Source organism: Triturus cristatus, chromosome 8 (genome assembly GCF_964204655.1).
Source record: "Triturus cristatus chromosome 8, aTriCri1.1, whole genome shotgun sequence".
In the NCBI taxonomy this organism is placed as follows: Eukaryota; Metazoa; Chordata; class Amphibia; order Caudata; family Salamandridae; genus Triturus; species Triturus cristatus.
The window spans coordinates 930,421,798-930,437,698 of record NC_140591.1 but is presented as its reverse complement, the minus strand read 5'-3'; the positions used below and the strand labels follow the sequence as shown (position 1 = coordinate 930,437,698).

General features: G+C 44.0%; 1 protein-coding gene across 14 annotated transcripts in view; it reads right to left on the bottom strand.

Moving 5' to 3' along the window:
- DMD (dystrophin) overlaps window positions 1–15,901 on the bottom strand; it is a 7,596,173-nt gene that overhangs the window by 4,418,413 nt on the left and 3,161,859 nt on the right. For all 14 annotated transcript variants that reach the window (XM_085622447.1, XM_085622454.1, XM_085622449.1 and 11 more), the window contains one exon: window positions 7,094–7,228. In XM_085622447.1, coding sequence (XP_085478573.1) covers window positions 7,094–7,228 — 135 coding nt within the window. The remainder of the gene's footprint in view (window positions 1–7,093; window positions 7,229–15,901) is intronic.

The window sequence follows — 15,901 nt, the reverse complement described above, 5'->3', positions numbered from 1 at the left end:
AGGCTGTTGAGATTATGGGTGTACAATGCGTTCGGCGCCTAATGTGATGCTGTGCATAATGTGGTTTATTTACAGGCTGATGCTAAGTACAGTGATTTTCCTCTTACACCGCTCTATCTTCAGTCCTACCTTATTGAACCAGTCCTGTTCTGAAGTAACAACCTGTTCCTAATCGCCTCACTTCCCTGACTGCACATTAGTTCAGATCTCTTCACCCGACGTCTGGAATATGTGCCCCCTTCTTGTGCTTACACTTCTCCTCACCACCGCTTTCCTAGTAACATCCTTCTCATATCCCCACCACCCTCCTCCCCCTCAGTTTCCCAACATGGCCTCCACTCGAGTTAAGTCTGGAATTAACTGCTACAAAATCATTTACCCTTCTAACCTGACTAAAGCTTCAGCAAAACGTTTCAAGCATAACACCATTGAATGTTTCCCTGATTCCCTTTTTGTTGATCAATTTTACAATGGTCGTTATGGGAGGCTCAAAAACAACTTCATTTTTTTCACTCACGACATCCCCTCTTGGTCCACCAGCTTTTACAATTCCCTTAACTTCACCTCCTCCTCCTCTATCCCTCGTGGGAAACAGCAAAAAATGTCCCCCTCTGCGTGTTTCAACGGCCCCCTCACTATTTCACTCTATAACAACGGTACTGTCATGATCCAAGCCAAAGATACCTGTCTCACTCTCTTTGACCACCTCTTCCCTTCCCTACTCCCCTCCCCTGCGTCCGGGTTATCCCTTGACTCTTCATCTAGTTCCACCAATTACTCCCTGTCACCTCCCCTGACCCCCCCACTCTCCAATAGGCTGCACCCTCGGGAGGCACAGGTCGACCCTCTTCCCTCCCCCTCGACTGAGCCCTCCCCTCCCATTCTTCCCCCCTCACAGTATGCCCCCCTCATCACTTCAGCCTTACCTCTAGCTAACACGCTCCTCGTCCAATCTACACCGTCCCGGTACTCCATTCTCATCTCCTCCCCCCTACCCCTACCTGCCACCCCCCTTTTTAGTTCACCTCTCCTCCAGCCTTCTCCCCTAGTTAACCTTCCTTACGTTCCCCTTATTCCCTTCTCCTCTCTGCTTTTCTACCCCCTCCTCCCCCCGCTATGCACCCCGATTTCTCCACAAACCCATTGCATCTCTGCCCTTCCCCCCACTCCTCCAGCAATACTGTGCTACCCCCTTTCCCCCCTTGGTAACCCTTTCCCTCCCTCGGGCCTAGCAGAACCACTTCCTTTCTTCAGCTTCCCTATCTCCCAACCCCCCTCACTCTGCCAGATGCCCGCTCCCTCACAGCCACCTCACCTAGCTGACAGGACCTCTCCAACCCCCTCCCCTCTTTTCCTCCCAAACCTCCTTCATCCCTATGACTCCACAAATTCCTCCCCTCTCCTTCCGCCCCACTACATCACTCCTCTCCTATCTCCCCCCAATTATGTCCTTAATTCCTATCCTTCTTGCAAGCCAACAAAGACAACTCTCCTTCCACCTCTGGTGCACCAACGCCTGCTCTCATCCACCACCTTTCCCCACCTCTGAACCCTGTACCCCTACTCCCCTCCCATTCCCCCACCTATCCCTGCCTTCCACTGCCAAGTGCACCCCCTCCTGTTTTCATCGAGCCAGCAAACATGCCGTGCTCTGCCTTTCTCTCTCTGGAAAAGAAGCTAGGCTCTCTTATCACCTCCATCTCCCAACTTGAAGCTACCATTTCAGTTTTAAGCTCCAAGATTTACACTTTTCCATACACCTCAATTCCTTTGGAAAACACTCACCTTCCCACGAGTTGCACCTCGCCCCCACACCCCATAATAGACAAGCATAACCTGTCGTCTGCAAACATCGCAAACTCACACAAGCCCTCGAACGCCACCCTTCTTCCACTTTCATCTCCAAGTAACCCTACTATCTACACTATTCCGACCATCTCCTCTGTCAGAACCACTCATCCACCAAAACCCTCCCGAGCACCGTTGTATAAGTACAATATCCCCATCACCTCATAGCCCAAGTGCCCCTGTCACCAAAACAGTCTCGACAGAGCTGCGCTGTGTGCTCCACAACTGCAGATCTGCAATAAAACACAAACTTGAAATCACAGATACCATCATCCTGCACAATATTGACATGCTCTTCCTCACAGAGACCTGGTTCAATGATACCTCTCACTCTATGTTTGATCTCCTATTACCCACAGGCTATTCTATATTTAGAAATGACAGAATTGACAAAGTTGAGGGGAGGTGTTGCAGTCATCTTTAGAAACTCCCTTCAAATTAAGGCTTTTCCTAACAGCTCCTTCCGCACTTTTGAATGCCTATCTCTTGAGCTTCAATTGCACCACCGCTCACCTCTCAGATTCCATGCTATTTACCACCCGCCTGGTAGCAGCCCTTCATTTATGGAGGAACTCACTGACTTCACCAGCGACCAATACTCGCAAAGTGATAATCAGATCTTCGTAGGTGACTTCAATGTCCACTGGGGCTCGCCTCAAGACACCTCTGCGAATTTGCTGGCCACCTTCCTCTCTGCAAACGACCTTATCCAACACTGCACAGAAACAACACATTCTAAGGGCTCAATCCTGGACCTTGTTATTTCTAAAGCAGGCTTGCTGACTATCGCTACCCCTATTCATGTACACTGGTCTGACCACCTCCTCATCCCATTCTCTCTTCATCTATCACAATCTATAACTCTCGGCCAACCTAAGAGGGCTACTTCCTGGTTCCGTGACACTAAAAATATTGACCTCGGTACCCTCTGTGATTCGGCTTTGCTATCACTTCCAAGGCTAGACCCGAACCTAGATGTTAACGAACTCACCTCCCAATGCCTCACAGTCCTTGCAGTCGAAATCAATAATGTCGCTCCTCTCCAAAGCAAAAAGAAAAGGCCTACTCCCTCAGCACCCTGGTTTAACAAAACCCTCTATGAAGAAAGGAAGTACCCAAGAGTCCTTGAGAAAAAATGGAGACAAGCGCCCTTCACCGATAATTTGGCCACGCTTCGTTCAGCAAGATCCAAGTATCACAAGCACATCTTCCTTGGAAAAGCTTTGCACTTCAGATCCCTCCTCGACTCAGCTAAAAATAGACCCAAAAAACTTTTCGACCTCATCAAGAACCCAAACTGCTCTCCCCCAACCTCCAAGTTGGAGGATTCTACTAAGAGAGCAGAGGAATTCACTATATTCTTTGACGAAAAAGTGAAATCACTTGTAGATCAGGTCATTCATCCTACCCCTACAGAGGAGCGCAGATCCTTAACCATTTGGCAGAACTTTGACCCCATCTCTGAAGATGCCCTTCTCAAATGCATCCTCGAAACAAAGCCCTCCAACCATTCTCTTGACCCCATCCCTAGTGCCATTGCCATTGACTTCTATACCCATTCCCTTTCCTATTGGACCACTCTGGTCAACCTCTCCCTCTGTCAAGGCTCCCTTTCTGTTTCCTTCAAAACTGGGCAGGTCACCCCTCTGCTTAAAAAACCCACCGCTGATGCGAACGACCTCAGCAACTACCGCCCCAACACTAACCTGCCTTTTCTTGCGAAAATCACAGAAAGAGTGTAGCGAAACAACTCTCTCGTCATATCAAGGACAATGATCTTCTTGACAATTTTCAGTCCGGCTTCATTCAAAACTGCAGCACTGAAACAGCCCTGCTGCAAGTGATTGATGACGCGCTGCGGTACTTGATTTGGGAGAGTCCTGTCTTCTAATTCTCCTTGACCTTTCTGCAGCCTTTGACACTGTCAATCACAACACTCTCCTTAACCCTCTTCAACAGAGAATGGGAATGGAGGGCACTGTGCTTAAATGGTTTGCCTTCTTCCTCTCTGATAGATCCCTAATGATCAAAATAGCGAACAGTCTTTCTTCTCCTCTGGCGGTCGGTCAAGGTGTTCCTCAAGGTTCTATACTTTCACCCACATTGTTCAATCTCTATTTAGAACCATTGGGAAATCTCCTTAGTAAATTCGGGATCCACTATCATCTCTATGCGGACGACACGCAAATCTACCTTAAGGTGGCCTCCACTCACGATCTCTTCATCCTAAGCTCTACTCTCGACTCCATTCAAAACTGGATGTTAACTCATCAACTGATTCTGAATTCCTCCTCCTCTCCTCCTCACTTTCTCCTTCCCCGGTTCAATCATGGATGGATCAGATGAATCTACTTAACAATAAACCCATCTTTGTCGACAGCGCAAAATCCCTTGGTGTCATACTCGACAAAAAACTCAATCTACTCTCTCACATCGATTCCATTGCAAAGTCTGCTGGATACCAACTGCGCCTTCTTTGGGGGATTCGTCGCTTCTTCCCAGAGCAAGACCTTAAAACCCTGGTCCAATCGTTGGTTCTCTCCAGATTGGACTACTGGAATTCTCTTCTTACTGGCCTCCCCAAATCCCACCTGTCCCCCCTTAAGTCTGTTCTCCATTCAGCAGCTCGTTTCATATATGGGGTCAAAAGAAGCGACCACATCACACCCATTTTATCCACCCTCCGTTGGCTTCCCATCGAGGCAAGATCTATCTACAAGACTGCCGGTATCACCCACAAAGCCTTGCACTCCTCCTCCCCTCGCTACCTGGCGAACAAACTGAAACTCTCTGGAGGCTCCAGACCATCACATAATGCAAAAAACGTATTGCTTGAACCTCCCACTTTCAAGAAGGAAAGATCGATGGCCCAATCCTTTTCAGGCAATGCGGTGAGAATCTGGAACTCACTCCCGCCTCAGCTCCGGACCACCACCTCTTCCCAGGCCTTCAAAACTGACCTCAAAGCTCTCCTCCTTCAAAGACACTTCCAAATTTAATTCACGCCCTCTATTATCTGAAGGAAGTCCTTCCATTATAGGAAATTCTGTTCTCCATGCCTATAGAAGTGCCTTCCCAGTGTGTTCTTGTGTTTTGAGTGTCTGCCATTTACTGCAGTATTATACCTCTAATTGTACTTTGTACTCTTTTGTAACATGCACACATGTCACCTTTCCTTTTGTAACGTATCGTTTGCTACCTCTTGTATTTTGTTTGCTTTTGATACAAGCACAAATGCCACCATTGCCTCATGTAACGTAACGTTTGTTTTAGTGTTTTGAGTGTCTGCCATTTATTGCAGTATTTTATCTCTACTTGTACTTTGTATGCTTTTGTAACCTGCACACGTCACTTTTTCCTTTTGCAACGTATCGTTTGCTACCTCTTGTATTTTGTTTGCTCTTGATACTTGCACAACTGTCACTATTGCCTCATGTAACGTAACGTTTGCTTTTGTAACTTGCTCACTTGTAATTTTCTCCTCATGTATCATTACTGTTCCTATTGTGAAGCGCTGTGACACCTTCGGGTAAAGTCCGCGCTATATTAAAACGCATGAAATAAAAATAAACGGGGAGAGGCAGGGATCTTTTAACAATGGGTCAGTCCATGGGTAGAAGATAGGACGTCAGAGATCTCTGAAATCCCACTATGTTTCTGTCTGGAAGTAAATTTAGGGGATGTGTTTGGAAAGAGGAGTTGCTTCAGTGTAGCAATTTCCGAGCATATGCTAGGGGGCCGTTGCAAATCAATAGCCAGTGCCTCTCGTGAGAAAGTCTTCAACCCGAGACTTGGGAACACAACTGATCTTGGTAGAAGACGTTGATGAGAAGCCGTCTGCTGTTTGTCTGAGAGAGGATGTTGGCCTGGATCCTACTCCCCCTGCACCTATTGCTTTATAAATGCTTCTCAAAGACCCTCTAGCTTTCTGTATTCCCATGCAGGTAAAGTACATCGTTGTACTATTACAACATTTATGTGGATTTAGATGTATGAAACTTAGGGTTAAAAATTGACTTTATTGAGGGCCAGCTACTTTGACAATATGATATAACAAGCAAACTTGACATTGAAAGTCAAGACCGAGAGACACGATGTTGCAATGAGTGTCAAGAGTTATATGTGATAGATTATATAGAATATTGCCAATACAATTTTTAAAATTAATAATGAGAAAATGCAATGTAAAACTTAGAAATTGCAAGCCGAATGCATAAATTCTATGAGCCACCAAAGGTACAATCAATTGTAATTTTCTGTTCTAATGGGTAACTTTATCATGAAGAGATGCCAATGCAGCTGTGAAACTAAAACAAACTCGTACGTCTGAGGAGATTTTCCATTTCAAACTCTATTAGTGTGGAATCACAGACTAGAAAATAGCAAATGTTTTCAGATGTATAGTTAAAAAAACACAATCAAACTGAGATACACTCCATTGGCTTCTTTGGGCTCTTAAACACTATTATACAATGCAAGTTAATAGAATCCACCAAAGTAAACAATATGAATTATGATGCAAGCGAGGAGGCACTTAAAGCAACTTAAATTTACATAAACCAGAGATTATACTACCGCATTCATCAGGTTCACAGCATTGTTTTACTTTTTCAATGTTATCCTGTGTAGTGATATTCAACGCCATATAATCGAGAAATGGTATGGGCCTTTCCTTTTAGAAGTATGTTCTCTAATTAACTGATAAGACCATTAATTTTAATTACAGTTTAGTAAAGCACCGTGGGATAAAAATGATGCTGTCTCAGAAAGGCATTATACAAATGAGTGAAATGCAAAAACACTTTGAGGGGCGAGTTCATAGATTTCACCAGTGTCAGACAATTTTGGACCACCATGTGCACAGACCAGCAGGCAAACTGGAATTTGGCCAACCCGACTGAAACATATGTTTTTGGACTGGCAAGGAAGTGCTTAGGTGTTTTTTGCACTTATTGCTGGTGCCTATGCTCGTGCAATATAACATCGCACGAGGGCAAAGCAGGAGGACATGGGTGCCATCTGTACAATTCTTCCCCCAACATTGTACATAAGAGAACAATTTAAGAAGTATACAATGTTCACAGAAACAATCCCACAAGATTAAAGAGGCCCCCACAAATTTAATTTCTTCTGTTTCCTGCCAGGGCACATTACCCTCTCCTCTTTAAAACCATTTTGAAATATACATATCATATTAACATGGAGTCACTTTTAAATATGAATTATTATTAAAGAAAGTACTTACATCCAGCGCCTCCGCAATTTCTTCTGCTCCACCCTTGACACCTTCAGTTGCTTTAATTTTCGCTTCTAGTTCATTTAGCCATTTATTTTCATTTTCCAGGTATGACAAAAGCTCACGCCAGCAGGCCCAGACCTCCTGCATGATAGACGAACACATGAATCAGTTGGGAGCGCTGCCTAGGTTTCCTTCTTCAATTTAGTTCACCCTAAACTGTTCCAGGAGAATAAAGGGGCAGATTTACATGGCACTGATGCATCTGCATAGATGAGTCAGTTTCCTTGCGCCAATGCCAAATGTCCTTGTGCCACCATGGATGCGCTGTATTTACAATACAGTGCTCTATGGCGCAATGATTAACAGATGCGTCAGAAATATTGAAGCATCCGTTGGCACAAAAGTGAAGCATCGCTAGAGTTGCTCATGAAAGTGACCCAACTCCAGCAATGTGCCACAACAAATAGGTGAGTCCCATACAAAAAGCCCTGTGTCACTCCTTATGCCTGGTCTGAGCAGGCGTAGGGATTTTGGCGCAGTGAAGGGATACAGTGACGCAGTGAAATGTTGTAAATTTCACTGCATCAGTTCTACATGGCTTTTAGCGTGGGAATGCCCACCCTGCATACATTATACCTGGCGCAGGTATAATGTGACACAGGGCTTTACAACGTGACGCATCTCCCTAGATGCGTCACGTTGTAAATTGGCCACATTGTTTGCGCTGCTATGGCGTCAAAAAAAGTGATACATTGGCAGCACAAGGAGGTGCAAGGGGCTTGTAAATCTGCCCCAAAGTATTTTTCTCTGCACGTCACCAACATCTACATAAAACACTGCAATTATATTTTACAAGTGTGCACACATAACTCTTTTGAAAAGTTGTTCATTTTTTCCTATTCGCTACTTTTGTTAAAATTATGCTGGTAGGCTAGTCGGCCAGTGGAAACCCCGTGTGCAGTTTTAAAGTGGCAAACTGAGTCCTTCCTTATGCATTTGTTGAGTTTGTTAAACGCTCTACCCCAGTGTGCCTGTATGTATTTTCCCACTCGCCATCATTGGCTTAACAAAGGTGCCATGAACCCTGATGCAAGCAAGGAAAAGGCCCGCATCTCCTGTTTTGGAAGTAACAAAAATAGCAATATTTGGTGTCCAAGGGGTCCCTTACACTCTTGGGTCCCAGTCAGACCTGGACTGGCCGTAGCGTGCACCGGGCAATCCCCCGGTGCGCCGCACGGGTGGGGGGCTGTTTTGGGCCCCTGGGGGCCGTTTTTGTTACAGGGCCGTTTTTGCAGCATAGCTGCAAAATCGGCCCTGTAACAAAATCATCCCAAAACCAGCCCTGGCAAAGAGCACGGTGGCACCCCCAAGTCCGGGGGGAGGGGGGGGGGGCGGGGGAGGGGGCGGCCGAGCACTTTGCCAGGGCCGGTTTTGGTTCCCAGTCCGGCCCTGGTCCCGGTGCCACTGCATTATTTGCAGCTATGCCCTGTTAGCTATTCCGTCCACTACAGCTCGCCTGTCACCACTCCGCAAGCATTACACTAATTTTCTGCCTGCTTTTGGTACAGCTGCCCGGATCATTAGGCGCCACCTGTTCTGCCCAGCACACACGCCTCCGATCCCACTTGTTAGCCCTGTCAAGCACCATGAGCGCGCCAGGCTCTGAACGAAGATATTTGTCCATCTCTGCTTCTGGATCCAAATATTTTATGATTCTATCTCAGAACAAAGCTGCAGCATCTATGGAAAATGTGCACAGCGGCCTGTGCAAGAATTAAATGATAGGTTGGTCTCATAAACACAGGTGCAAATGAACAGATTCCGAGTGTAAGTATTAGATGTTGCTCTACAAATGTGTATAAAGAGTTAGCTGAGCTTTGCGCTTACCTCCACACGTGTTGCCTTTTCAGAGTACAGGTTAATTGACGAGTTTGAGCAGAACAAGTGGTCGAGTAAGATGGATGTTCCATTCAGAGGTTACTGAAGTATAATTGCTTTGCATTTTGTCTGGGACTGCTTTGTCAATAAAGCAGTTTTCTTCTTTTTTTTTTTTTTAAATGCAGCCCGTTTTCCTTTCGGGATGCATTAAAAAAGAAATGAAACGTTTTTGTTTAATATTTTCAGGGCAGGTAGTGGTCCCAGGGACCACTGCCTGTTCTTAAAAAAACATGTTTGCGCACCCATTCAAAAGAGGATGGTGTCTCCCGGGCACCCCTTCCCGTTTGCAAATGGTTTACCACCCTCTTAAGTGAGTGGTAAACTGCGAGTGTTTTGTGACCGCAAATGCAGTCACAAAACATTCTTCCTTAGGGTTCAGAGTCGCTATTAGGAATGTGCGCCCTTGGAACGCCCCTTACTAATAGCGAGTCGCTATTAATTCAGCAACTCGCAAAATGGGGTTGGTACATTGTGCTACCGTTTTTTGCGGTCGCAAATGGGCAAAATGCCCCTCTGCGAAAGCAAAAAACGGTCGCACATCTGGCTCATAGTCTTATTCATTGCTCACTGTTTTTTGAGGTGGATGCAAAGTTTAAAAGCTAGTCTTTTCAATTCTTTATTTAAGTATGACTTGCATCTCTTTTTAGTTAACACTAGGAACAGGATGGATAATATAACTGCATCCTACAATACATTTATTAATCTGTCAAATTAAAAGTGTGTAAACCGTGAAAGTGTTGTGGCAGCATGAATGCAAACAAGTTATACATCCGAAATTCCATTTGACGCATTTTAGTGCGGGAAAAGCAAAAACCTATAGGTGAGTTCTGAGCCAAGGGCAACAAAATAGACTGATATAGTCGATAAATGCATTAATATAGTGAATGGACACCACACAGGATCAAGATGGGGATCACTAGGAAAGGTGGTTCTGATTTCTTACATCCCTCTATGCTGTTGTATCCGATTTAAAAGCAGCCGGTCACACAAAGACTTTCCAAGATAATGCACTTCTTGATGGGAAGCCATTGCAAGGATCACAAATGATTTCAGATGGGAATACGATGGGGTACGTTGAGAAGCAAGAGAGCTGCACAGTTCTGCATCAATTGAAGGCATTGAAGTAAATGCTGGGAGTCAGCCATAAAGAGGGTTTACATAATCACGCCGGTCTCCAATCAGCACTTGAATAATGGAATCATGGGTTGCTTTAGGAATGAATGGAAGTATTTTTCTTTAATGTCTTGAGATATCGAAAGCATAAAGAAGAAATGTCTCTATTTCTGATAGAAAAAAATGGCCTTGTCAATTATGACCCCTATATATCTAAGAATCCGTACTGGAGAGCAACATTAATCAATTACATCACACCACTATTAAGTCCTAATAAACACAGATACCATGAAAAATGTTTTTGGTACCCAAGGGGTTTGGTCGACGTGTAGTATTTTATTACTTTTAAGAAAAATTAGAATTACAATGCAAACGACACATAACATAAGTTTACTAAATTGTCCACTAAATGATTTATATTTCAATTTATATAATCTGCTTTATCAAAAGCAATGAAATAGTATACAAATTGATCAAACCCCCTTCAGAATAAAATAAATCATTGATGGATTCTATGGTTATTGGAGATACTTGCCTTGAGTGAGTTTACTTATCCCTCTCCCATAAACCTCAATCGGATCACACCCCTTTTTACATATACTTATTGGAGTGCAGCAAGATGAAGCGTTCCCACGATACGAACACCTCCGTTTTTCAGTGGAAACAATTAACAGATATCCTGTCGGCAACAGTCTTTCAGACCCTCCCAAAAACCTGAAGTGAACAGAATTGCCTTTTCTGTCAAATCTTAGAATTATTTGTGTGTCAGCACATACAAATCAAAGAGAGTAGGCCTCAAATATGACCCAAGTGAGACTTCACCTAAAAGAGATTAAGCAGAAGACCTGAAAAGGTGCATAAAGACTGCCTGATTCAAAGCAGTAAGAAAGGAGTAAAGCCAGTCCAAAGCAAACCCTTTCAGCCAAATAGCCGCTAGTCTACTTATAGGTGTAGAATCACACTCCATGTTAAGGGCTGCAGAGAGATCCAAAGAATAAGGATATCAACTCTACCTTGGTCCAGTATCAGGCATAGCTCCTTCAGAATAACTTGAGGAAGGGGTCGGTACCAGCAGTGTCCGTACTGACCATTGGGTTTAATGTGTGAAACCAGATCTCCGAAAATGCGGAGCCCCTAACCCATTAATATTGAAAGCCTGAAGTGGTAAAGGACAGAGCTGGTAATATGAATAGGAGGAAAATTCTTGCCACAATGGTTTAGTCTTTTGATATGAATCCAAGGTAATCTGATAATCCAAAGTCAGGACAGGTGAAAGTGTAACCTTTTCAGACTTTTTTTATTTTGCTTCAAGTTTTTCTGGTAAACCAGAGTGAAGAACCAAGGTGAAACAACCAAAACATGTTTTGCCTCCCTGTGGTGGGCAGGCCTGGGACTTTTTCAAGGCATAGAATTTAGGTTCTTATCCGAGTTACTAATAGGGTGCTACAGCGTTAATGTCTGAGGGTCCTAATATGTAGTCGCCCTAAGGACAAATGGGTGGGTTTTCTCTTCAGTTTGTTAGCGTCGACTCCTCAACGTGGTCACTGCGGTATTGTGACTAATACAACTTTTGTACCATGGTAAGACCAGAATCCATATTGGATAGGATTTTAAAGAGAATTATTAGAGATGAACTGAGATAGTTGCATAGAGACAATCTTTTCTGAGACCTTACGGAGTTGAAGGAGTGTAATAGGCCGATAGATGCTAGAAATATTTGAATGTCTGGAGGGATTTTTAATATAGGAACAATGTTTGCCTTTTTCCATCCAGATTGGAAATTGCCAGTATTAAGAGAAGAGTTAAAAAACTGGCAAATTAGAGAATGCATAAGTGGCACAATCAAGTAAAAAATATGGGTGGGACAGGGATCATATCATGATGATCCTGATTTATTTGTATTTGTAGTTTTTAAAGTCTAACTATAGAGATAGTTCTAAATTCAGATGGCATCTGAACTAAACACCGCATATGAAACATCCCACATCAATAAAGAATATTAGAGTACATTTTATTAAATAAAACAAGACCAAAATGACAAAAATCTAAACAGTAGAATGGGAGATATGCAGGTTTAAAGAATTCAGTAATTATAGAGCCAAAAAGCACACAGCGCCAACTGTGGATCTCTGGTCAAGCCGGACCGGGCAAAGTCACAAGTTCATGCCAACCGTGATGGAGCACGGGCCAGCTACAGGGACCCAGTTTGACTAGGTGATTAAGAGTACCTTAAATCATGGTTGCAGAGCTTTGCGAGATCCCTTGTTGAGGATGAGCTGCACAGCCGAGGTGATGACTTAGTTCAGAGGAGCTGTGAAACAAGGTCCTTTGTCATCATTGAGGATCCTGTTGATGAGGGTTTGTGATGCGAAGTCCAGAGTTGAGGATGCTTCAGTTCTAAAGAGCTGTGAGTCTGCAAAGCGAGAACCTGTGTTTTAATCGAGGCTGCCATCGACAAGAGATTTCCAATGCGAAGACTTGCGGCAGAGAAGCTTTGTACACCTGTGGTTCCAATGTGGGCTGTAAGATCAATGCAAAGTCCTTGCACTGGGAGAATCCTTGTAGCAGAGTTGATGTGTCAGTTCTGCTCGGGTTTGTGCTGCCCAGCAGATGCGATGCGTCATTTCTGCTGGATCCGCAGATGAACTGGCAAAGTAACTTTAGGTCCACTTCCAGGAGTCAAAGACTGGGGTGACACCACTGGCAGGGTAATACTCACAGATGGCAGAGTCCTGGTGCTGAGGTCTAGGTTGTTGGAGTCTTCTGTCCCTGAAGCTCTAGTAAGGAGGCCAGCCAGCTAGCCCTTGGAGTCACCCTGGGGTTTTGGGTTCGACATATGCAGGCCAAGTCCTTCTCAAACAGGTAAAAGGGCCCAGCAGGGTAGCAGTCCTTCAGAGCAGCAGTCCAACAGAGTAGGAGTCCTTTCAGCACCCCTTTTAGAGTATCCACAGGTGCAGAAGTACACTGAAGAGTTGGTGCCTGGTGTCCAATATTCATACCTGGGCGTTCCTTTGAAATGGGAGCTTCAAAAGGTTTCCATTTGAAGTCCACAGGCATCCTGTCTTCCCAGTCCAGGCTCTAGACTAACTACAGGGGATATGCGGACCTTTGTGTGGAGGCAGGGCACAGCTTATTAAAGTGAAAGTAGGCGTGTGCCCAGCTCCACCCTCCCATCCTGCAAGTGTTGGCTCATGCAGGCATACCTAAGCTCTTTATTGTGTAGGGCTGTCTAGGAGGAATACAAAAGCCCAACTGTTTGCTACGCCCAATCAGGTGACCCAGAGACCAGCTGCAGGAACTAAATGGCAAATGCAGGACAATGTTAGCTTTCTAAAACTGGCATTTTCAAAACTGTGATTTAAAATCTGACTACACAAGGAGAGAGGATTTTCCCTTGCAATTCTAAAGCCACCAAACATGAACTGGGTACCTGCACCCATTTGCAAATGTATCCTTATTAAATGTAATGAGATAACTCAATTGTTATCCTATGGGAGAAGTAGGACTTGCAGGGGTGAAAAATACATTTTAGAGTTTTTTCACCACCAGGGCATTAGAAACAAAAATATAAATGTCCAACCTTTTAAATACAATCCACCCTTACCTCTGGGATGTCCAGGAACTACTCTAGGGATTACATATCTATTAAAAAGGAAAGTTTGGGCCTGGCAAAAAGTTATTTTGGCAGGTCGAAATGGCAGTTTAAAACTGCACACACAGGCTGAAGTGGCAGACCTGAGGTATGTTTAAAGTGCTACTTAAGTGGGAGACACAATCAGTGATGTGGGTCTTAGATAGAATTTTATTTACAGGCCCTGAGCACTGGAAGTGTCACTTTACTAGGTACTTACAAGTACATTAAATGGGCCAATTTGGTGTAAGCCAATGTCACTGTGTTTAAAAGAGAGAGCAGAAACACTTTAGCAATGGTTAGCTGGGTTAAAGTGCTCAGAGTTCTAAAGCCAGCAAAAACGAAGTCAGCAGAACAAGAAGTTGGAAGGCATACAGTTAGGGGAAACCCACACAAAGGATGCCAGGTCTAACATAGCTTGTTATTTGTATTGTAGGATAAAACAAAAATGTGATACTAAGTTTATTGTGGAAAACAACATTTGTGTTTCTTGGAGGAGAGGTAGTGGATAGAAGGCCGCTGGGTTAGTTTGTTTTGAAAGACTGAAATGCCAGAATAAACATATAAAGCAGAACATAACCATCATATTTAAACTGTTCTTTAAGACAGAAACAAAACACACACCCAACGTTTAAATTGTGTTGACTTTCAGAAAATATATATCATCAATAACAATTAAACTGGTACATAGACTCAAGGGGTGAAATCAGGATCAGAGCGTGCCAGGGCAATCAGAAATTACTTCGCCAATCTGTGTTAACTGGGTCTTTCACCTCTAGTGTCCTGTGTTCTCCATAACACAGACTTTAGAATGAAAACTAAATACCCCTTTCAGCACTTGATTCTCAGGGTAGTGAGGGAGAGCAGTCTAAGCCTGCATCTTTGAGGTGGTTTGGGCCAGAAAATCAGAACTCACCCATGAATGAAATAACACTAATAAAATACTTGACTTGTCAGTATTTTATTAAAGTAATTAAATACACACACAACTAAATGATACACCTAAAATTACAAATATTTGCAAAAATGCCAGTTTAAATAACAAATGGAATCCCTCCTATAGGGACCTTGTACTCTAACTGAGGTGCAAATCAAGTATCACACAAAAAAGGTTGTTCTGGGCAACTTACCCTCTAATTCTAGACTAGACTCTGTAGTTTCACGGACCCTTGGACCATTCACGAGGCAGCACACCCTATCCTCTAGAATAGCAATCGCCTCTAACTGTGCCTATAGCAAACCCATAAATCTACACAGTATTAAAAAGTCTGGCCTACTGGTTTTGTCAGAGTGTTCACAATTGTAAAATCTGACCCACAGCCTCTGGCAGTCAATGTTACAGGCAATATTATAAGTCAGCTTGCTTTAGCACACCAATGATGCCATTTGTCAGCCACAAATAATAAGTCATACATATTGACTTTGGCACAGCTTCTTATACTGACAAACACACATTTCTGACGTTTACACTAGATTGTCTAGAACCCCTTCAAGAACCATAAGAAACAGAGTCAAATACTATCAAGATATTCACAAGATCAAGCCAGGGTACATCTTGACAAAGGGCCAAGCTTCTCTTGGGTGTCATCTATTCTCCCTCTTCAGAGACTTTGGGAGTGGATTTTAACACTGACCTGTGTGACTTCTGGGGCTCACCACAACAAATTGTGGATTCCAGAACACATTTAAACCCCTGCATGTGCTTTCTGTCAGGAAGAGATTATCGCCAATAAATATGCATATTTTCTAGAGCCTACAAGCCCTTGAGGGATTTCTTTGTGATGTGTTCTAATTAGTACAGGTTTTTTCAAGGATGAGACTTTTGCTTTTGGAGGCTTGTGTCCGTGCACCAGTCACCTCGTGTGACTGCTCTGTCATCAGGCACTCCTGTTCCAAAACACACTGCTCAAGCCCTGGGGGGACAAGGGTTTCCAGCTTGTCCCACAAACCTGTTTCACAACTGGGTCATGGCAGGAAGAGAAAAACAACAGGCAACACTGCTGTCACAAGGAGGGATCCCTCTGCTCACAGAGTTTGCTGGAGTATGCCAGGCACACTGAGGGGTATATTCACAAGAACGTGTGCTAAACATCACCAATAAATGGTAACCCAACTTTCCACATCGCAGCCTA